Raw genomic sequence first — 23,061 nt, forward strand, 5'->3', positions numbered from 1 at the left:
TAGATAGATCAAACAAATGGTTAATTAACACTTAAAAATAGACATTGTACAGACATTGAGGACAATGCATCTTCTAGCCAGCGTAATACCTGCGATCTCAAAGTAACGTCTAGACCTTGCAGCGTCTCAAGCAATGTGTAGATGTCATAAACCGTGTGACATGATATTCTGCTCATGAATTTCTGCACATATATATTTCTCGTACATAAGAGAATTGATGGTTGGTGACTAACAAGCTAGGGGACACTAGTTTCCAGTAAATAAACCTGTCCTAAAGAAGTATCAGAACTTGAGCCAAACTGAGCAATGCGTCGAGCAGAAAATGAGTTCCCCGTGTCTAGATATAAGACTCTGCCATCATGCTTCTCTGCCACACTTGCAGCAGCTTGCATGCAAAACTGAATATTCACTCATAAGAAATCACACAATGTAAAGAGAGAAGGGATAAGCAAAGGCAAAAAAATCCTTCTAGGAACGGTTTCTATGTCTACATTATTGGTTGCAGCTTAAAACGCTTGAATGAAACAATCCACAATTTATAAGCATACAAGTATTATGTGATGTGGCAGTATGAAAAGCAAAAGTATTTAAATACATACTTGTGTTTTACCAGAAGACGAAGGTCCGACAAGTTCTGTCACCAGACCCTCACGGAATCCACCTTTAAGCAATGAGTCCGTCCCTATGTCTCCGGTTGATAATATATGTTTATTACGCTGTAGATCCTCCAACAGCTCCATACCATTCAACCATGAGTGACACTGACGTTCTACCAAAGAAAGCATGACAGTGATAGCCTGAAGAATCCAAAAGGAAGACATGTAGATAAATATATACCTCTGAGCACACAGCCAAAAACTCAACAATTGATTGAGCAAATCGACAGAAACGTTCAGTGAATAAAAAAGCTAACCTCTTTCAATCTATCTGAATTTGTCTGTCGATCTGAAAATGCAGCAAGTACTTCGAGATCATGTAGAAGGAAATCCTCAACTGCAATTTATAACAGATAAGAAAAAAAACCAAAAAACGCAATTCGTCGAACACCTTAAGATCAAATATCCAAATTCCAGAAAACAAGCTCTTCTAAAACTGAATTTTGAAACTGTTTAAAGTAAAATTACACTAACTGGACTAAGAAGTTTCGTTTTCGTTTCCCATGTTCATATTATGCCAATCACAATCGGTTTTTACGGGAATCAAACAGAATCAATACACGAAAACAAGGTGCAAGAAGAGGAAGAAGAAGAAGAACAGAACCTGTTAGGATTCCATGGGAGGCGCAGAAATATCGGAAAGAGGCGTCGATGATTGGGTTCTCCTTCTCCAGATGTTTGAGAGGCGCCATTGTTCCGACAGTACACCCCACTTCCCCCAAATTTGTGACTTCATCAGACTTGGAAGAAGAACAATCCAATTCGCCTCCGGTTCGGTTTCACAAAACCCAGACTCTAAATCCGGAAACCGGTTAACCTAACCCAACTGCTTTTTTTTTTTTTTTAGTCGAAGAAGTTTATATTACTTAACCAGAGTCATTACAAAGTGGTTCAATTAGCCAAACAGGCTTTGTTACAGATTCAACATAAAAAACAATATTTTGACATCCAAATTTTGCAAGACTATCAGCAACTACATTACATGACCTTCTTGTAAATTTACAAACAAAGTTATGAAATTTTGATCCCCAAAGATGTATATCCTGAATCACATTCGAAATAGACGCATTCTTTTGATGACATTAACAATTTTCACCAAATTTTCACAATTCCCTTCAAAGATCATCGACTTATAACCTCGAATTCATGCTAGTTTTAAAGCCGATAGTAGTGCTAGTGCCGACTGAGAGTTAGATAAAATTGTTGCTCCCCCAAACCAAAACTTCTCCCTGATAGTCTCTAATTATCCATCCACCTGAAGTAGAGTGACTATGTGTATCAAAAGCTGCATCAAAATTACATTTAAACATTGGATAGCTTGGTATTGTCCAAGTTGATAAATTCGTAGAAGAACTGGTTGGAGGAATCTGTGTGTCCAGATTTAGAGTTGTTATCCATTCTTTTGTTTCAGCAACCGCTTTCAAAAGTGTGGTTGAAGAATCTTCTCTAATGCTATCAAAAACTTGTGTGTTCCTTGCTTTCCATATATGCCAAAGGAGCCAAAAGGGTAAACAAAACTTTTGTGGGTCGTTATGTTGAGTTCTGTGGTTGAAGGATCTTTCTCTAATGCTATCAAAAACTTGTGTGTTCCTTGCTTTCCATATATGCCAAAGGAGCCAAAAGGGTAAATAAAACTTTTGTGGGTTGTTATGTTGAGTTGCTGAATTGAGGAGTGTTTCAATAGATGACTCCGTATCCATGTGCACTTGATTACTATGTTGCGGCGATATGTCTGATAGCTGCCATACTAATTTTGCAAAAGGGCACATGAATAAAGCATGTAAGATTGATTCATCTTCCTGGTTGCATCTTGGACAAAGAGGATCAATATGCATTCCTCTGGTTCGAAGCCGGGTAGTTGTAGGTAAAGCTTTAGATAATACTCTCCATAGAAAGTGCTTGATTTTTGGTAAAATTTGGAGTTTCCATATTTTATTTTTGAGCTTCACTGAGCCATGAGGAATAGGTGGGAAAGGGTGAGCATCATAGGGGTCATGAGTGAGAAGCCAATATCCCGATTTAACAGTATATTCACCACTACTTGTATAATACCATATTAATCTGTCTAGTACTCCAATCTGTGATAGATATAAATTCTTGATATCTTTTTTATCTTCAACTATCGGTATAGTCTCAACTTGGTGTAAGTCTCAAGAATGATAGCTCCCAATTTCTTGAATCAAAATATCCGATGTTTTATTATGATGATGTACATTTGTGGTTGTTATCGGTTTAGGGGGATGAGCTGGTAGCAGATTATCAGTATTGAGACGTATTGACTTGCCATCTTCAACTATGTATCGAGAACCTTTTTTGATCACCTTCAGTCCATTCAGTAAGGAAGACCAGCCATAAGATTGGTTCTTTCGTTCTTTTGCATCCAATAGAGTATCATCATGATAATAGCGTGCTTTCATGACTTTTGCAAACAAAGAATTAGGAAATTGAAACCGTCTCTAGGCTTGCTTAAGAAGAGCATCATTACATTTTTCGATATCTTTGAAACCTAGACCACCTTCCTTTTTAGGATATTTAAGTCTTGACCATGAGATCCATGGAATCCCACGTTGTTGTGAATTTCGTTCCCACCAGAAGTTCATTAATAAAGTTTCAATATCCGAGGTGACACCCTTTGGCAGCTTAAAAAATGACATCGCATAAATAGGCATCAGGACTGCAACTGATTTGAGCATTATTTCCTTTCCTGCAGGTGATAAAGTTCTTGAGCTCCAATGAGATGTTCTATTATTCACTCGGTCAATTATATAAGTGAACATTTCCTTTTTCTTTCGACCAAATTGTTCTGGAAGACCTAAATATTTACCACCTCCACCATGATTTGGTATATTTAGGATCGACTTCAATCGGTCTTGTGTCATACCATAAACCCGAGACCCAAACGTTATAATCGACTTTGATTTGTTTATTTGCTGACCAGAGTAGTACTCATAAATATCGAAAACATCCTTCAGTGCTTGACAATTTCGTTTGTTTGCTTGACAAAAGAAGAGTGAGTCGTCATCAAACTGTAAATGGGTGATGCTTGCTACTCCAATACCGATTTTAATTCCTCTTATATCTCCGTATTTGGCTCTTGAATTTATCAAGTTGCTTAAGGTATCAGAACAGAGGATGAAGATGTAAGGTGATAGAGGATCACCTTGACGTATCCCTCTTTCTGGTGTTATGTTACCATGAGGTACACCATTGATTAAAACAGGGTAATTTACTGAATTAACTGCAGCCATTATCCAACCTATCCATTGATCGCAAAAACCAAAGACCTTCAAGGTAGTTTCTAAAAAATTTCACTCCACTCTATCATAGGCCTTACTAACATCGGTCTTTATCGCCATATAAGTCTGTGAAACTCTTTTTCGAACCTTGAGAGAGTGCATCAACTCATGAGCTATCATCACATTGTCTTGAATGATTCGTCCTGGTATAAAAGCAGCTTGTGCTTCAGATACGATGCCATTGAGATGAGGTTTCAACCGTTGTACCAAGAACTTTGATACTATTTTGTATAAAACATTGCATAAGGCAATAGGACGATAATCAGAAACGTTCGCCCACCCAAGAAAACATGTTTCCCCTTGATCGCACATCCAACAAATCGCGTGTAGATATCATTTCTCTGAATCTTCTAAAAGTCCATTCATCTCTTGGAGGTCCTCCCATCTTTTCTTGATTTGATATTATTTCATTAAAATCACTAATAAGTATCCATGGAGTTTGTCGTTAGAGTGATAATAATTTGAATCTTTCCCAAAGATGGTGTCTCTCACTTTGAGTTGGGTGACCATACACACATGACAAATAGCAATGGATATTATTAAGTGTTATAGAAGCATCAATGAGTCTCTCATCCTTTGAATTTAAGGAGAGAGATACATGATTCTTCCACATCAAAGCTAGACCACCACTCCTTCCTTGAGGGGGTACAGTTGAGAATCCTAAGTCATACATAAGTTTAGATAAAACATCACACTGGTTCAGAGTTTCAGAAAGAAAATGAACATCACACCTAGTAGTTATACATAGTTTACTTAGTCTAGATCTTGTTAGCAAAGGGCCAACACTCTGGCAATTCCATGATAGGACTCTCATATTGGATCCTCTGGGGGTACCGGGCCCCCCGCGCCTCCGTCGAATCCTTTGGTTACTGAACAGGAACCCACTGAAACCGTAGCTTTCCCTCTTTTGCGGAGTTGGCACAAGACCGCCATTTCCTCAGCAGCTTCAGCCTTGTTAAACTCATCCTAAAAACTCACTTGCTTACGCTTCATTAAGACAAAACCAGATTGTGCATTGTCGCTGCTTTCATTAAGAAGATTCGTACTCTCTGCAACATTACCACTGTATTTTGCATGAAGATAGCGTATGCGTTCAGCAGTTAGTTCAGTATATTCAAAGAGACTTGGTAAGGAGGATGATGAATCAGTTGGAACTCCATTGTTGGGTGTAGAAAAGTTTGTCGGAGTAGTCGTTTGAAGTCTAGGGATGAGAGTTGCTGGATCCACCGTGACAAGAGTTGGAGTTGTAGAATTTTCATTATCTCCACCATTATGATCATCTCCACCACGATCATCATCCGATTCACCGGGATTAACATCGTCACCAACATCAAAGAAAAGAGGACACTCCTTTGCATCATGTTTCAAGGATCCACACTTCTTGCAGAAGTTTCTTAATTTTTCATATCGAAACTTAACAATAGTATTTTCTCCTACAATGAATTGGATGTTCTTGTGGAACCTAAGGGGGTTGTCTAAATTCCAATCTATCCTAACCCTTACAGCCCCTACTTGATTAGCATTCTCATCATAGTCTACCTCTGTAACAAAACCTAATCTGTTACCAACCCATCTAGCCATAGCATTTGTCAGATAGAGAATAGGAATACCTTGGATTTGTATCCAAAAGGGGATAATTTGCATTGTTTCCTCGCTGATATTAGGATACCATCGATGAATGGACAGCATCTAGTCGTTAGGGACCTCTTCGTAATACCAGGTTCATTGATTCTTCAGTCTGAAAACGAAATTGCACCCGTCCTCCGTCAATGAGACGACCCACACAACCATCGGCGAAACCCCACACGCGAGGCATTTGACGGATTAGAGAACGGAGATTCTGTTTTCTTAGATTCACCGGCGTGACCACAATAGTAAAACGGTTTATAGCAGCCGCTCTATAAGTGAATTCCAGAGGAAGAACCACTGAGAGATCATCAATACCCAGATCAAGGTCTTGAATTGATTTTCGAAGGAAGTCACTCATCGTGAAAGTAATCAGATTGTTAAGAAACAGAATTGAAAAGAAGGGTAGAGAATTGCAAGGGAAGAAGGTTAATTTATAGTGGTTCCACGACGGTTTCAATTGACAGTTACTCCTCTTAAATCGGGGAGACAGAAAACCGTCAAGTATAATTGACAAAGAATAACCACCAACAAACATCTGTAAATTAAAACATGGAGAATTTGTAGTCGGAAGGGAACTCCATATCGGAAAAACGATCAGAGAATCGAAACGGTATGACTGGAACGCCTAGTCGCAGAGAGAATCGCCCCAACTGCTTTTATGTTATTGAAATTAGTTTGTAAACATTTAAGTTTTTTTTTTTTCTTCTTTTTCTTTCTACTTTCCAAATTATTATTTATTTATAATTAGATATTTTAAGAATTCAAACAATCTTTTTTCATAAAGAAAATCAAGTGTGGATTAATATGGTTTGATTGAATGTTTCCATAATTTATATAAATAATTTGGTTCCAAATTTTGATAGTTCATTTATAATTATGTAATTTATCTAAAAATAAGTTCTCACATCTAACACATTCTAAAAACTTGAATACATATGTGTTTAGTCAATGCATTAAAATCTATTCAAAAACTTGAATACATATCTTATAAATATATATGTATAAAAAATATAAAATGCATTATTTGTTTATGAATTTCTTGACTAAATTTTAATGCATTTTATATTTTCTATATATAATTAAGATATGTATTCAAGTTTTTGACTAGATTTTAATGCATTGAGTAAACATATGTATTCAAGTTTTTGACTAGATTTTAATGCATTGACTAAATGTATGAGCAAAGGCTGAATGATTCATTAAGAGAAATGATTTACAACATATATAAACATTAGTGTAGGGTTTAACTATTCTGTAATTACAATTATAGTCCCTAATCTATTCTCCTCCTTAGAAAATGTATATGTATTCAAGTGGCACTCTGTAATGTATATCTATTCTATAACTATTGTAGTGTTTTATAGGCACTATGTGGTAGACCGATCGTCTAGCTTGTTGGTCTTGTACGGACGGAGCCAAGGTTAACACATACTCCCAAATACACGAAGTTTGAGATAGTTCGGCGGTTGTTGGAACAGCTTAGCAAATGGAGAGACACCATTCAGGACATCGGTAGGCATACGATTGATAAGATACACGGCAATGGCAAATGCATATGTCCAATACGTCTTTGGTACGGAGGCATGGCTTAATAATGAAAGACCAGTCTCGACAACGTGATGGTGTTTTCTCTCAGAAATACCGTTGTGTTCGGGTGTATGAGGTGGAGTGGTCAGGTGAGCAATGCCATTGGTGATCAGAAACTGTTTCAAGGCAACAAATTCCCCACCATTGTCAGAGTACAATGTGCGAATGCGAGCTTGAAACCTGTTCTCCACCAAAGATTTGAACGCCATGAAAACTTCCTTTACTTGAGATTTCTACTTCAACGGATAAAGCCATATATATCTTGTATAGTGATCAACAATGACAAGATAATATTTGAAATTATCAACTAAGACAAGTGGAGAAGTCCACACATCGGAATAAAGATACTCAAGAGGTTGATGACAGACAATTGTATTTGTGTAAAAAGGCAATTTGTGACTTTTATTGATAAAGCAATCAGAACATGATAACTGTTTCTGTGAAGAAGAAGAAAGTGGTAAAGAAAATTTGGAAACAATAGCTTTTAAAATAGGTAGAGAGGGGTGACCAAGGCGAGAGTGCCGAGATGAAAGGTCTGTTTTTGGTGTGGGTGAAATATGATAACTAGTGATGGTATTGTGGATAACCGGTCACTCATATAGCTCATTCTTAGTTCGGCCTTGGAGCAATCGGGCCCCATTCTGAGATCTGTCACCTGAAAATGAGCAGGGAAAAATGCCACACAGACATTATTAGCATTACACAGAAGGTAAACTGAGATGAGATTCTTTTGAACATTTGGAACATATAAAATGTCAGTAAGTGCTAAAGTACGAGACAATGTAGGAAGTAAAGCTGAAACAATTTGTGAAATCGGAAGAGTCGAACCATCTGCAATTGACACCTCTTCACCACCATTATAGGGTTGATGCAACGAGAGATTAGCTAAATCCGAAGTCAGGTAATGTGTTGCACCAGAATCCATAATCCAATTTGCTGGATTATAGGGCGGAACCGTCGCCACATTTGCACGCGGAGGCCATGGTGTCATTGGAAACGACGGATAACCACCGGAATATGGAGCACCACCATCGTGAGGAGGATTGTAGCCATTGATGGACGCCTGGAGTTGAGTACACCGTCATGCCCTATGACCAAACACACCACAGATTTGACAACGTCCTTGATAACCTCTGCCTTGTCCACCACGGAAGTCAGGACGAGAAGTGGACTGTTGGTGCTTCCATGTGTTGTGCCCACGTGAGCGGTTGTTGTTACCTTGATAGCGGTTATGACCTTTGTGGGAAACGACATTGGCAATTACCGGAACCGTAGCAGAAACAGAGTGTATGGCCTGCAACTTCAACTCATGATTAATGAGTTTCTCATGAAGTTCAGTCAGCGAGGGTGGAGTGTCACGACCTTAGACTTGGTCACGAACTTGCTTATAATCATCCGAGAGACCATTGAGAATGCGATCAATCTGATCTTCATGCGGCATGGGACTCTCAAGCAGAGACAGCTGATCAAAGCGAGTGGTTAGCCCTTGAAATTAGTCATCAATAGATTTGCACCTTTTGTTCAGTGCTTGATCTGTTCACGTAACTGTCTGATGTGACCACGGCTTGGATTCGCATAGGTGTCGACGAGGATTGTCCAGATTTCAGCAGACGTCGTTGCTTTCGACAGGAGTGGTTGCACCGAGACGGAGATTGTTCCAAGAAGACCAGAGTAAATCAGCTGATCTTGTCGTTGCCAGTGTTTGTGAGATGGATTAGCAGAGGCAACGCCATCGGTGTTGGTCGTCACAGGCGGAGTACTAGTAGATCCATCGAGATAATCGGCTAAGTCGTAGCCATTGAACAAGGCATGAACCTGGCGCCGCCACATGAGGAAGTTGGTTGATGTCAGCTTGGTGATGTTTGTCATATTGACATTGACAAGCGAGGTTGCATCAGTGGGGGCAAAAATCTCGGAGGTGGAAGACATGGCCAAAGGAAAAGCGTAAAACAAAGAAAATTAAGAAATAGAGAATAGAGGTGAAGGAAGAAAAAGAGGAAGAAGAGAATAGAGGCGGCCAAAAAAGAAAACAAAATTAGGTTTTAGGTCTTTACTGCTCTGATACCATATGAGCAAAGGCTGAATGATTCATTAAGAGAAATGATTTACAACATATATAGACATTAGTGTAGGGTTTAACTATTCTGTAATTACAATTATAGTCCCTAATCTATTCTCCTCCTTAGAAAATGTATATGTATTCAAGTTTTTAGAATACCTACCTTATTTGGCTGATTGTAGAGCATCTCTATCTCTATATATATTGCTTCAACATCGCGTCATCAAAATATCTAATACAATTTCTAGGTAAAGAAATACATAAACAACTAGAATTAGATCAAAGGAGTTGTTAAGGTTACGATCGAGACATGAAATTCATAACATTAATATTCATCGCCTTCCTTCTATCATATGTGGCTCCAATATACGGAGGACTGGCTAAAACGGCATGCAGTGTGGCAAAACTTAACCCTGCATGCTTACCAGCCGCAACAGGAAACCCACCAACGACGGAATGTTGTGGAAAATTTAGAGAACAACAATCATGTATTTGTGAGTTCTATCGATCCGAAGAGTTTTTTACATATCTTAAATTTGCTTATTCAATCATAACGGGTTGTAACATACCTTTTCCTAAATGTAATTGATCATTAGAATCTATGAATATCATGATTTAACCTGATTCAGTATAGATTGTTTTCGTTTTCTTATATAGTTTAGAAAAGCAAAACATAATGAGCAACAAAAAACAAATAATCACATTTGGGAATTTATCTATAAATATATATTAATCATAAAAATTTAAACATTGTTCATGAGAATTCAAACATGTAACAAAATTAGGGTGTAGCATATTTATTTTTCTATCATGGTTATGATCGCCCAGCAGTTTCTTGACATTCAACCATTGACACTGAAATTCGATAAAAAAAAAAAAAACCACGGGAGCGATACATTGAAGAAATCCAAATGCAAACATGTAATTGTAAAGTTCAAAACTTAGTCAAAACATGCAAAGAAGATCCAAAGGCAAACATTCTGAAACAATTCCGACTATTTAACTAGAAATTTTAGAAGCAAACGAGTCTGTGACTTGTATAGTTTATGCCAAAATGCAAACCTTTCCAAGAGTACATGATCAAATATCAAACAACACATTCTCAAATACAAGCTCTTCGAATAACTGAAATTCTAAACTAATGAAGTAAGGTAAAATTAATTACGGGACTAAGAAATACAAAAAGAAGATGGCGTAGAATGGAACTTGTAAGAAACTTCTAAGGAGCACATTGGATAAGAAAACTCCAATTACTGTCCAATTCGTTTTCAACACCCAAATTCTATATACCGGTTCTTCAAATCTAAATCCATAACCAGGTAAACCTTAACCAAACAACCATGTAAACCTATTATTTCTTCTTTTTGTTTATTTACCTTATTTAATTACAACTTAAGTTATTATTTACAATTAATATTTAAAGATTCACCAAGTTCTTGCCACCTTTTAAAATCACATTTCTATATAAATTAGTATTGTATAAATCTGAAATAAATAGTTTTTGATAGTTATTATAATTATGCAATTTATCTTATTTAATTGCAGTTCCAAAGAATTGCCTACATGTGACACAATCTAAATGTGTTTATACATTTTTATTTAAAAAAAGTTGTCACTAAAAAAAAAAAAAAATAAAGAAAAAAGGAAGACAAAATACACTAGCTAAAAGCACCCTTACGGCCTTGCCTATTCTCGAATATTCTTCCAACTCTCACTCCCTCTATATATAGCTTCACCAACCTTTAAACATCTCATAATCAAAATCTCAAACATTTTTAAGCAATCAAAATAGAGTTAGACATAAGGGAGTCATTAATAAGGTTACAAGACATGAAGTTCATTACATTAGTATTCACTGCCTCTGTTTTGTTGTCTATGGTTCTGACAAGAACAATAGTTTCAGGGGAAGAGGTGAAAGCCGCTTGCCATTTGGAAGATCTTCAAATATGTAAGCATGCAATAATAACTGAAAGTCCACCATCAACGGAATGTTGCAAAAAATTAAAAGAACAACAGTCATGTTTGTGTAAATACTTGCTTAGTCCACCCATTAGTCAGTATATTGGAGCTGCTAAAAGAGTCATAGCGGCTTGTGGCATACATATTCCTAACTGTTGAAGTTTCAAATATTAATAACATAATTTATAATGTAATAATTATCACAATCATATTTGATAATATTTATCATTTGGAGTTTATCATCACTACGAGAAAAACAATTTGCTAGGAACATTTGCGAGGGAAACTATCCCTAGCAAATTTGAGATAGAATTGCGAGGCTTCTGCTACAAACATAAAGTCACTAGCAAATTTATGAGGGAATGTGTCTCCGGAAATCCATCGCAAATTTGCGAGGAATTTGCAAGATATATTAACATTCCTAGCAAATCCATTGCAAATTTGCGACGGTTTTGCGATAACAGTATCCATTGCAAAATTTCAAGAGATTTGTGATGGAATTGCGAGAGTCATCGCAAATCTATTGCAAAGTAAGAAAATAATATTCAAAAAAGAAATTATAACATTTAATCAAATTTTATTTTAAATACATTTGAGTGTTCATAGGGTCATCAAATAAATTTCTAAATTTTTCCAAACAATTAAAAAAAATAACTTACATGTTTATATGTTTTGTTAGTTAAATAATACTAATTTCACATCCTAAACACAAAATCTCAAACTCTATACCCCAAACCCTTAACCTAACTCAAAACCCTAAATCATAAATTCTAAACTTTAAAGTTTAAACTTTAAAAATCCTAATGATAGAAATCCTAATCATAAATTTAAAACAATATACGTATATATTTACTTCACACAAAATCAATCTTTTAAAAAATACTATATATATTTACTTATAAATTTAAATCTCTAAACAAATCTCATAATCAATATTTCGGACATTTTCTAAACAAAACAAAAAATAAAATTAGGTAGAGATTAAAAGAGGTTTTAAGATACAAGACATGATGATGAAGTTCATAACACTTCTTTTCATCGCGTTTGTTATTTCAGCTCTGGCTCCAACAAAAGCAGAGGAGAAAGCGGCATGCGCTGTGACTGATCTTATACCATGTCTATCAGCACTACAAGGCTCAACCGAATGTTGCATGATATTAAAAGATAGGCAATCGTGTTTTTGTGATTATTTAAAAGATCCACGGATTGGTGGTCCATATTTGTCAGCTGCTAAAAATATTTTAGTGGCTTGTAATGCTACTTGTTGAAATTTTAAAATATTTATAAAATAATTCTGAATGTTATAGTTATAAAAATCATATGCAACAATGTTTCATCATATGGAGTTTATCACGTCAGTATAGTGTATTATGCTTTGTTTTTTAAGAGAAAACTTATTTTTAACTAGTTGATGACGAATTTATTTTGAATCAGGTTTCTTCGAAGACTCATCATATATAAAATGCTTTTTATTTTATTTTATCAATGAGAACAAGAACCGGTCCAGGAAAACAAAAAAAACCCAAAATCATATTTTTAAAAAAAAAGAAGATCAAAGATAAAAAGAAAAGAAAAGCTGGTTCTTGTTCTCCTTTACTTTCTTCTTCTTCTTCACTTGGAAGGAGGGAAGAAAATGGCGTCAGCAGTTCTCCTTGAACGGAAAGAGTTCTCCACCTCCGGAGTCACCTTAAACGCCGCCTGCAGAACCTCTGGTGACAAAGCCTTCCACACCGATGTCCTTCCAGCCAAATGTGTGAAAATTGGACTACATAAAACACAAAGAGAATAGTTACAAACTTTTTAGTTTCATTCAATCTAAAAAATCAAAAGGGATACTGTAGAGAGACAAAGTTCTTACTCAGGAGTAGTGACAATGGAGAACCAAGACATGCCATCAGAATCAGCAATCTTTGAAACCACAAAGAACCTTGGCACAATGAAGAGAGAACCAGCTTTGATATGAGTCTCAAGAACTCTTTTCCCATCAGCACCAACCACCTGGACTCTTCCACTTCCACCTACAATGTAAGTCACCTGAAGAGCCGAGTCACAAGAGAAACCAGGCGAGCACATGGAATGGGCATCGATCCGAACAAGATCAGCTCCAAACCCAACCTCTCCAACCAAAGGAAGGTTCTTGGTGTTCAAGACAACGACCCTGCCTCCATCCTTGATGTCAACATCAAGAGGAGCCTCCAAACAGTTCAAGACAAACCCATCACGGTGCTCCTTCTTGGGCTGTGGCATCTTGAAACTCGCATCAAGCTTCACAATGCCATTACCGGTTTGAGAACCAACGAGTTTCTTCACGGTGTTCTCATCAAGGTCCCAGGCTCTGCCTACAAACTCAGTGGAGAAACCGGTGAAGATACCGTTTGAGCCAGTGAGATAAAACTCAGTGAACTGTCCTGCTTTGTGACCCTTGTGGGTTTCACCGAGAAAGAGGATAACAAGCTCCGTATCCTGGTTGTTGAACCACCATGTGACCACACCAAAGGGAAGAGCAATCGAATCACCTTGCTTGATTTCGATCACCTTCTCCTCCTGCTCAGGGAGGACAATTCCAGCAGTTCCAGATCCTGAAATCAATATAAAAAAAAAAGGTAAAGTAAGAAGCTTTTAATTCCTTACACGCGAGGCTATTAGATCAAACGATGAAAACGTGATTAAGCATAACAAAAACAGCAAAAGACTACTCCTTTTTCTGGCACACAGTAGTCATGATCTATTTTGACTATCATATTCTTCACTATTCACAGTTTTAAATCAGCTAACAGATCGTAGAATCAGGATCACAATAAACCCAATCAGAGTAATGAATATGCATGAATCACCATAAAGTTGCCAACTTTTTGAAGAAACAAGGATCAAAACCCTCAAAAATCAAAGCAGAGCTACAAAATCGATCAAACCCATAATACAAAAAACATGGATCGGAGTAAAGTCGACAACTTTTAAGAAGAAGATCAGGAAAAAAAAAAACCGAACCTTGAAGAACATAAGCGACCTTAGAGGAATCAGAGTAACGAGGGATAGCGAAGCCATGCTTCTCAAGAGCAAGCTTAGCAGCACCAATGTTACCCTGTTTAAGCATCGGCAACTCTTCTGGGCACCAAGCAAAGTACGATCCACCATCTCCTCCGTACACCTTCTTCGGCAGCTTAGGTGAAAGATCCAACTCCATTTTTTTTTTTTTCAAGGACGATGAAAAGAGTAAAAAGAAGAAGATTTTTTTTTGGTAAAGGAGGAGTAGTCAATTTTGATAATGTGATGATGTGAATAAAGAGATGCGACACGTTTATTTATAGGAGAGGCTTAAGAGTGTCCATCCGTTACTAAAACAGAGACTGACTCGGCGAAAACAAAGATATTTTTTTTACTTGTAGATAATTATCTTAATTAACGTTTTAATCCAAGTTTTATCCATTACTTTATTCCCACGATCTTATTAATTAATTACGTTTCCATATAATTATTGATTTTGACTACCAATAAAGATGCCTTTAGGAGAAGATTATTCTTGTTAATCCATCACGTTCTTCGTTTTTTTTTAATTATTTTAATACAATAAATATATTCTACCAAAAATTGTTGACAAAAAAAAATATATATTCTACCAAAAGTGTTAGTACTGTATTCTGTATACACTATATAGGATGAAAATCGAATCCTTTATTTGTTTCCAGTTTAGTAATCTTTAGATTATGATTTCCTTTTTATTCGTTACCAAGATAGGATTGAAAAGGCTGTATTGAAAAATCTTATCTAATCTTTTTTTTTTGACGTCATATCTCGTTGTATGCTAATCACTGCTTTTTCTTATTTATTTCGTTAATTTTTTTAATGGATGGGATCTGCTGACAGGATTGTATATTATCTAAGTTCTTAAACGTAATTTTCTTATTGTCAAAAAATAAAATAAAGGATTTTATCCAGTCTGTTTTAAAATTTTATTTAATTCTCAAACAAGCAACGTGATGAATAAGTTGAAATTTCTTTGTTTTTTAAGGATTAGTTTAACTTAATTAAGAATGTATTTTTTTTTCAACGGCAAACGAATTTATGTGTACTCTATATTATATTTATATCAAACTCTTACATATTCCTAACGCTTACGTTATCTCTCTCCCCCACAAGAGGATATTTAAGCCCATCATTGTCATTTCTTACTTATAGGGCTTTAACAGAAACCAATTCACATGCCCATGTGGGGAAAATAAAATGTAAAAAAAAAAAAAAAAACAAGTGTGGCTGCTGGGATTCGAGCCCAGGTCTCCACGGCCACAACGTGGAATTCTTACCACTAAACTACAGCCACTTGATTGATTTTTAGTATCACTAACAGGAATTTAACTACAAAACTACTCTATTTATCTCACGGTTATGCACTTATGTGTAATACTGTATATGCGAATTCCCATCTCCTTAGACAACTGACTTAAATCATGTATTTAGTAACACTTTTGTACACTGACTGTTGGTGGAATGTTAATTTATTTTCTTGTAAACTCAAACACGAAATTTGCTTTAAGAAATTGAAGACCTTAAATTGAAAAATGTACAAAATCATATCAAGTCTAACGTCAGTAACGTATCCTTTCCACCAGCTTGAGACAATGACTTGGTTAGTGAATAATATATATGCACGCACGTTTCATAAACGGAGAATACATCTGAAATTGATAAAAATTAAAGATGTACCAAGATTACAAACAAAGTGATGACAGGTTAGCCGACAGCCACATACTTTGAAATGTTCATATAAAATACGTGGAGAGACTACCAACATAACCTAATTGCCATGTGAAAATAATAAAACTGAGCCCCTTTTGGTAACCTCGTCAAGTAGACAGATCGAACAGTTGGAAGCAGTCCAATGAGAAACAACTAGGCGAAGAAAAGAGAACCTCACTTTCTTTCTACTTTCGTGTGGCGAGCAACCCATGTTACTCGTCTCAATAATTAATACTCCATTTTAAATATTTTAACAAAAAAGTGAAAAAAGAAGAAAATCAAAAGTAGGAATAATGGGTCTCAGGTCAGCTAAGTTAATGGTTCAAAGCATATGCTTTCGAAGATCCTCTCTCAAATGACCACTTTTTTGGTCTATAAACCCCAAACGAAAGGTCTCCTCTCCATTTGGCTTCTCTTTTGATGAGGTCGTAAAGGCCAATATCAACAATGGATGCTCCTCATCAAACTTTCCTCTCTCTCTCTCTCTTTTTTATCTCTTACATAACTAATTACATGAAGGTATTTCCGAGCTCACGGTCCTGGAGATGAAATGAGACGGCGGCTGAGATTTGGCTGGAGAGGGAAGAGTGATCCGTAAACCATTTTCTAATAAGGTGTGGTCGATTATGGGAGAAAACTAGAATTAGAAATTGGGCAACTATGTTCCTTTGGCAGTTTGTTCTTTGTTTCTTGAAGAGTTTTTATTTTTTTGGTTTCCACGATTCTTGATGATAATTGATAACAACAATGGATTTGTCACTTTTTGTGTCTAATTTATGAAAAAGCTTTGTTGGTTAATGAAATTAACATTTTCTATATGACTTCTCAATGACCTCAAGTATTGAGGAGTTTCCGCACTTCACAGCTGGTCTAAATAGTCTCGTACGCTTTAAACCTGACTGTATATGAGTTATTGCATTAGTAGAGAACACACAATATTACGATCAAGATTATTTTGTACATTTAGAAACTAAGGTTACAGAGACGAGCTCGTAAATCTAAATGAAGCGTAAGAGGTAAGGATAAATTGTAGAGAGTTTAGCAGTTATTCAAGATGACGAATGCATCCGAAGTCCAAATGAATCTTAAAGAGCTTCAAACCAAAAAGAGTAATTTTAAGAACTATCCATCAAAGTTAACACAAAATTCGAAAGAACAACAAAGGTAGTTTCATAGAAAATGGAAAACAAAAGTTAAATATAACTCAATGAAAATCTCTTTCCCCATAAACAATACTTCAATAGAAGAAGCCGAGAACCTTGCCTCCGACATTCTTCCTTCGGGCTTCTTCATGGTCCATAATACCAGCAGAGGTAGTCAGGACGATGTACCCAAACTGCACATTTCAGTGGCTTAAATCCATTAATACCATTAAGACAAGTACACGAACTACTAACACTGATGTATTGGTACAGTTTGCAAAGTGATTCTACAACATTCTCAATGCTTGATCATATATAGTTAATATTAAGGCCATGGAAAAGTGAGTGAGAAGAGCGAACCTGTCTAGAAGGGAGCAAACGGGCAGTCCAACCTTCAATTTCCTTGACACCAACATCAAAACGTGGGCTGATAACACCACACTTGTTCAACCTTCCGTTCAATTCAACGACGATCTTGCCAGATCTGTGGTCATCAACATACTCAAACTCACCGATGTAACCTGCACATGATTGGTAACCACAACAAATTTAGAGAACCGACACCTAAGAATCTTGAGGAATCTCTATGTAAAAAACTAATGGGAGACATCATCATACCGTGCTTCTGCATGACAATCAGAAACTTGATAATGACTTTTGAGGATGGCCTGATCATGACCTGCCTCTTGCCTCGTTTCTCAGCATTGTACATGCTCTTGAGAGCATCGTTAAGAACACTGATTCTCACCATCTTGCCCTTAGCTCAATCCTCTACTAAACAAGTCAAACAGGAAACATGAGCATGAGTTATTAAAAAAAAAAAGAGTCAAATAACTAAAACAGACAAAATATGCAGAGCATTTAAATTCTGATCTTTGGTTCAAAACAGATACGATCTTACTGTAAGTACTTCATGATACAATGCACAGAACTAAGCATCACGAAGATTGACTTCAATGGGGATAAGTAAGAACTTGTAAATGCAAAACGTAATCACTAAGACACAGAGGTCTCATGGTTACGCTCCAGAAAATGCATATACAGAGAGAATACGAAGCTAAGACTGATGAATACGCAATCGTTCCTAAGTTCACTATGAAAATGTTATGTTACATCACCAAAACAAACAAAAAGCTCTAAGATCCTAAAATTCTCGGAAGCGAAACAAGAGAATAAACAAACTCACGAACAATTAGCAATCGCTCACTTCTGAAAATTCTATAAGGAGATCAGAGAATCTGAGCGAGTAGTATAGTGGAGACGATTGTACCTTAAGATTTGGAGCTCGAGAGGCTGAGGCACTCAGGGACGGAGAAAAGCAAATAGAGGAAGAAGAGAAGGTGAGCTAGGGTTTTCTCATTAGATTTTATACCCGAGAAAAATCATAGAAACCAAATGAAATGTGTCTGATACGATGCGTTTTAAGCCCAATGGGCTTCTTTATTACACGACCATTGAAGCCTGTCAAAGCTATTAACTGGGCAATTGCGTTTTGGGTCGGATCATCCGACCTAGTGAATGATATGTGGCGAATGCGCTCTCAGCCGTCAGATCGCATTTAACAATTGATCAATCTAATGAATTATAAAGTGTACACGTCAGTTATCCGTGTCAAGTGCTGTTAGCCAATAAAGTAGAAGTAATCATTCTCTCGCTCTCAGCCGTCAGATCTTATTTTTAAAAGTCGATCAATCTAAACGAATGAAAATCATCCACGTCAACGATCCTCGTGAAATGCAATTAGCCAATAGAATACGACGGTTCCTTCTTTATATATACTAAAAACCCTCAAGAGAGATCTAAACAAGCACCACCACCACCACTACAACAACTTATCCGATTAGCAACTTTACTCTATTTCCACCCCCGAGAGTCGTCAAATCGAGATAATGGCACCAAGAGCCGAGAAGAAGCCAGCCGAGAAGAAGCCCGCGGCGGAAGAGAACAAGGCCGCCGAGAAAGCTCCGGCAGAGAAGAAACCAAAGGCCGGAAAGAAACTGCCACCGACGAAGGAGGCCGGAGACAAGAAGAAGAAGAGATCCAAGAAGAACATCGAAACCTACAAGATCTACATCTTCAAGGTGCTGAAGCAGGTTCATCCAGATATCGGGATCTCGAGCAAAGCCATGGGGATCATGAACAGCTTCATCAACGATATCTTCGAGAAGCTTGCTCAGGAGTCTTCCAAGCTCGCAAGGTACAACAAGAAGCCGACGATTACTTCTCGCGAGATCCAGACTGCTGTCAGACTTGTCCTCCCCGGTGAACTCGCTAAACACGCCGTCTCTGAGGGTACTAAGGCCGTGACCAAGTTTACCAGCTCTTGAAGGAATTGAATTTGGTCTAGGGTTTTTCTTTTAGGGATTTCGATTTGCTATGTAGTAGGGAATTAGATGCTTTGGTGGCTTTAAAGTTCGTATCTTGTTTATGTAACTAGGTTCTTTTAATTCACTGCTTTTATGATATATTGTAATGTTTTTCATTTCGATTTACCAATTGGGATGATGGATTTGCAGTTTCTTATTTAAAATATATATTTCCTTTTTAATCCATATTTTAGCCAAGTATTGCTCTTACATTCCTATAAAGAACAGAGTCCAATTCGAATTTGCAACTTCGTATTGTAACTGGAAGACATTAAAATGGTAAACAAAATTGAAATTAGTAGCTTAGTTTTCACGAATCGCAATCGTCATGTCACACGGAGGACTTAAGTAAGCATTATTAGGTTTAGGTGAACGCACTTAACATTGATGAAGAGTTTTTGGTGAACCTACAATAAAGCATTTCATAAGTGTCATAATCATTATTAAATTTCTTCTATCCTCCTTAAGCTAAATAATACAGAACCAAATATCTGAATTCTGAAGAAAAGAAGAGTTTTGATTCCAGATGATATTTGTTTATACAAAAAAAAAAAAAATACAGAACAACACGTCTCTGAAGCCAACAAACAAAGCCAAATAATAAAAACCTACTAATACCCAATTGTTAATTAAACAAAGTTGTAATTGGGGGAATACGTGGGAGACTCGAAGGGGAAGGAGAATACCCGGAAACGAAGGGGCAAAAACGAAGAGAAGAGTTCAAAGGAAAAGGGGAAGTTCCGTAACTAGTAGTTGGTTTGTCTATGGGGGAAAGAAGAAGAGCAGTTAGTTAAACGTGCAAAGAAGAGCAGCCCTTCCTCCCCATTTTCCAAACACATAAACCGCGCACGCACCCATCAAACAAGGTTTGGTTTTGGTCATCCATCCCCATTCCCACAATCTTTTCGTTTTCTCGCTCGCATACAACAAAACACCTTTTCTTATATTTTTCTTTGATCAAGATGTACCATCGTATTCCGTCGTTAATGGAGCCGTTTCTACGGAGAGTCTCGGACCGTTGGCCGGTCATCACTCAGGCTGCCACGTGGACTGTTCTTCTAATGTTCACTGTCGCCGTCGCCTCGTTTGCTCCTGAGATGGCGTTTGTGTCTACGGTGTCGTCCTCGTGCGGAGGAGGAGATGGATTCGTAAAGATTCCTGTTGATTTTGCTGGGGAGAGTGTGTGCGTGCCGTCTAGCATGGTGAAGAGATCGCGTTTTGATTCGTTTGTGCCTTCGATCTTTGCTGCGGTTATGGTCACGGCGTCGGCCTGTTTGATCCGATCGTGTATTGGCACGGAGAATGCGGATGATTTATAAACCAAAACAAAATTGTAAAGTATTTAATAATTTTTGTGTTCAGTTACATAAACAAACATTCACCGTTTCCTTTTTCCAAATTAAGACATGATAAGATCCGTCGTAGAAATATACTGTATGACATTCTTCAAAAAATTTTAAGATAGAGAGTTAAACGTATCTATCTCTTAGATCCGACTTAAACACAATCAAATGGTATCCACAATCTTTGACATTCCGTTTTGGCCATCATCGGATATGTCACCATTGAACTATATATATACCTTGTACACATTTTAACCAAAAGGTCCAAAACGTTTCGGACCTAGACTAATTTCTCTATTGTTGGTTATAATTTGGTCTCTTTCTCGGATTCCAGCGTTTAAACACTAACAACGTCATTTACAAACCCACTAACTTGGTCATCATTTTCGAACTCTATATTGGCTTCAGTATCTCTGTCTGCCGTAGATATTGTCACACTGTCACAGAATTAATGTTGCATTAGAATCCCTTGAAAATGTAATTAGTATAAAGTATACATAATACACATAACACATTTACAAGATTATTAAGATCTTGGTAATGCTCTAAAACCAAAATTCAGTTGTTTTGTTTGTACTTTGTACTATTACTAGTGACATCGAACGTCCTACTCGTGTTGTATATAATATGCATATATGTAAGTAAATTGTTGACAAATTAAACGAAACTAAACCAAGCTAGGTTAAGTTGCAAAATTACACAAATTAATACTACGTGTCAATCAATGGAAAATATTTAGGCCCAAAATAGTAGAAGCAACATCATACTGAAACAGTGACAATTGGGCTTCAACAATAACATATCTGCTTAAAGGAGAGAATATATCAGATAGAGACGTCACCCTCGTCAGAACGGCCCTGCGATTGCTTGCAGCGGGAAGTTTCTTTCTCTCTTAGCTCCTGATTTGCTTTGGCTTCGCACTGCATCTTCTTCAACTCGATTGATTGTTTCCTTCCGTCTTCTCTTGTACCATGTAATCCTTCTCTTGATTCAGATCTCATCCTTTGAATTTTATAGTCTAGGACTGATTCTCTCTTTAGATTCGTCGATCCAGTCGTATTCCTTTTATACTTTTTTTTAGATGATGATGATAATTTCAGTTTTTCTAATTGAGTTTCTTAGAGCGAAGTTTTTTTCTAATTTCTCAGCAATTCAGAGGATCTTTTCTCATGTCTGTATAAAATTCGTTCTCAATATGATTATATTTTCGTGGATAATTGCAGTAGAACCAGTCTCTGCTAGTGGTTCCCTTGGCATAATTTAGCGAATCTGTCTCTGCTAGTGGGGAATCCATGGGGAAAGGATCAGAAGATCTCGGGAAGAAGGAGAGCTTAAATTCTACACCCGTTAATTCGGATACTTTTCCTGCTTGGGCTAAAGATGTCGGCGAATGCGAAGAGCATTTTGGTGTTAGTCGTGAGAAAGGGTTGAGTACTGATGAGGTGTTGAAGCGACATCAGATCTATGGTTTGAATGAGTTAGAGAAGCCTGAGGGCACTTCCATTTTTAAGCTGATATTGGAGCAGTTCAATGATACATTGGTTCGTATTCTTTTGGCGGCCGCTGTTATTTCCTTTGTCTTGGCCTTCTTTGATGGCGACGAAGGTGGTGAGATGGGTATCACCGCTTTTGTTGAGCCGCTTGTCATTTTTCTCATCTTGATTGTTAATGCCATTGTTGGGATCTGGCAAGAAACTAATGCCGAGAAGGCCTTGGAAGCTTTGAAAGAGATTCAGTCTCAGCAAGCTACTGTCATGCGTGATGGCACCAAGGTATCCAGTTTGCCTGCAAAGGAGCTTGTTCCCGGTGACATTGTGGAACTAAGGGTTGGTGATAAGGTGCCTGCTGATATGCGTGTGGTTGCTTTGATCAGCTCAACTCTGAGAATCGAGCAGGGGTCCTTAACAGGAGAGAGTGAGGCAGTCAGCAAAACCACCAAGCCTGTTGATGAGAATGCTGATATTCAAGGAAAGAAATGCATGGTGTTTGCTGGAACCACCGTTGTGAATGGGAACTGCATATGCTTAGTTACAGACACTGGAATGAATACTGAGATTGGAAGGGTTCACTCACAAATTCAGGAAGCTGCACAGCATGAGGAAGATACCCCTCTGAAGAAAAAACTTAACGAGTTTGGGGAAGTTCTGACTATGATCATTGGTTTAATTTGTGCGCTAGTGTGGCTCATCAATGTCAAGTACTTCCTCTCCTGGGAGTATGTTGATGGCTGGCCCAGAAACTTTAAGTTCTCCTTCGAGAAGTGCACATATTACTTTGAGATTGCTGTAGC

The 23,061-nt window shown here is 37.3% G+C and overlaps 6 protein-coding genes, 1 non-coding gene and 1 pseudogene across 8 annotated transcripts in view; 4 read left to right on the plus strand and 4 right to left on the minus strand.

Moving 5' to 3' along the window:
* LOC104765870 (DNA repair protein RAD51 homolog 4-like) overlaps window positions 1-1,403 on the minus strand; it is a 4,748-nt gene extending 3,345 nt beyond the window's left edge. Inside the window, exons 1-5 of the mRNA XM_019243347.1 lie at window positions 1,261-1,403; window positions 914-993; window positions 600-797; window positions 267-398; window positions 90-182 (exon numbers count right to left, since the gene is read on the minus strand). Coding sequence (XP_019098892.1) covers window positions 90-182; window positions 267-398; window positions 600-797; window positions 914-993; window positions 1,261-1,348 — 591 coding nt within the window. The 5' untranslated portion in view covers window positions 1,349-1,403. The remainder of the gene's footprint in view (window positions 1-89; window positions 183-266; window positions 399-599; window positions 798-913; window positions 994-1,260) is intronic.
* Window positions 10,998-11,412, plus strand: LOC109131338 (non-specific lipid-transfer protein 2P-like). The gene has a single exon (XM_019242190.1). The coding sequence runs from the start codon at window positions 11,058-11,060 to the stop codon at window positions 11,343-11,345; it is 288 nt and encodes a 95-aa protein (XP_019097735.1). The 5' UTR covers window positions 10,998-11,057; the 3' UTR covers window positions 11,346-11,412.
* Window positions 12,729-14,467, minus strand: LOC104765878 (glutelin type-B 5). The gene is made up of 3 exons (XM_010489667.1): window positions 14,175-14,467; window positions 13,045-13,765; window positions 12,729-12,951 (listed from the first exon to the last, which is right to left on the minus strand). Exons 1-3 carry the CDS (start codon window positions 14,368-14,370, stop codon window positions 12,798-12,800), a joined length of 1,071 nt encoding a protein of 356 aa, XP_010487969.1. The 5' UTR covers window positions 14,371-14,467; the 3' UTR covers window positions 12,729-12,797.
* Window positions 15,433-15,504, minus strand: TRNAH-GUG. Its single transcript has one exon. It is a non-coding gene; the product is annotated as a tRNA-His (tRNA).
* LOC104765889 (40S ribosomal protein S15a-1) lies at window positions 16,983-18,441 on the minus strand. Of its 2 annotated transcripts, none has more exons than XM_010489678.2 (4): window positions 18,333-18,441; window positions 17,681-17,836; window positions 17,423-17,583; window positions 16,983-17,256 (listed from the first exon to the last, which is right to left on the minus strand). In XM_010489678.2, exons 2-4 carry the CDS (start codon window positions 17,811-17,813, stop codon window positions 17,158-17,160), a joined length of 393 nt encoding a protein of 130 aa, XP_010487980.1. In that variant the 5' UTR covers window positions 17,814-17,836; window positions 18,333-18,441; the 3' UTR covers window positions 16,983-17,157. The 2 variants fall into 2 exon arrangements, with proteins under 2 accessions (XP_010487980.1, XP_010487988.1); XM_010489686.2 differs by having other exon boundaries at window positions 17,681-17,833; window positions 18,333-18,437.
* LOC104765902 (histone H2B.1) lies at window positions 18,847-19,587 on the plus strand. The gene has a single exon (XM_010489696.2). The coding sequence runs from the start codon at window positions 18,952-18,954 to the stop codon at window positions 19,387-19,389; it is 438 nt and encodes a 145-aa protein (XP_010487998.1). The 5' UTR covers window positions 18,847-18,951; the 3' UTR covers window positions 19,390-19,587.
* Window positions 19,926-20,822, plus strand: LOC104765912. The gene is made up of 2 exons (XM_010489708.2): window positions 19,926-20,294; window positions 20,391-20,822. The coding sequence occupies exon 2, from the start codon at window positions 20,391-20,393 to the stop codon at window positions 20,745-20,747; it is 357 nt and encodes a 118-aa protein (XP_010488010.1). The 5' UTR covers window positions 19,926-20,294; the 3' UTR covers window positions 20,748-20,822.
* The window catches only part of LOC104765920, a 6,493-nt pseudogene continuing 5,024 nt past the window's right edge, over window positions 21,593-23,061 (plus strand).

Source organism: Camelina sativa, chromosome 3 (assembly GCF_000633955.1).
Source record: "Camelina sativa cultivar DH55 chromosome 3, Cs, whole genome shotgun sequence".
Lineage (NCBI taxonomy): Eukaryota > Viridiplantae > Streptophyta > Magnoliopsida > Brassicales > Brassicaceae > Camelina > Camelina sativa.

Bases quoted from the DNA above. Each gene is read 5' to 3' on its own strand.
- LOC104765889 (XM_010489678.2), bottom strand. From the start codon at position 17,813: ATGGTGAGAATCAGTGTTCTTAACGATGCTCTCAAGAGCATGTACAAT. The intron at 17,584-17,680 runs GTATGATGATGT...AATCATGTGCAG, and splicing joins GATTGTCATGCAGAAGCACG to GTTACATCGGTGAGTTTGAG. The intron at 17,257-17,422 runs GTTCGCTCTTCT...TGAAATGTGCAG, and splicing joins GTTTGCTCCCTTCTAGACAG to TTTGGGTACATCGTCCTGAC.
- LOC104765912 (XM_010489708.2), top strand. From the start codon at position 20,391: ATGTACCATCGTATTCCGTCGTTAATGGAGCCGTTTCTACGGAGAGTC.
- LOC104765878 (XM_010489667.1), bottom strand. From the start codon at position 14,370: ATGGAGTTGGATCTTTCACCTAAGCTGCCGAAGAAGGTGTACGGAGGA. The intron at 13,766-14,174 runs GTTCGGTTTTTT...TATTGATTTCAG, and splicing joins GGTCGCTTATGTTCTTCAAG to GATCTGGAACTGCTGGAATT. The intron at 12,952-13,044 runs GTAAGAACTTTG...TGTTTTATGTAG, and splicing joins TCCATTGTCACTACTCCTGA to TCCAATTTTCACACATTTGG.
- LOC104765902 (XM_010489696.2), top strand. From the start codon at position 18,952: ATGGCACCAAGAGCCGAGAAGAAGCCAGCCGAGAAGAAGCCCGCGGCG.
- LOC109131338 (XM_019242190.1), top strand. From the start codon at position 11,058: ATGAAGTTCATTACATTAGTATTCACTGCCTCTGTTTTGTTGTCTATG.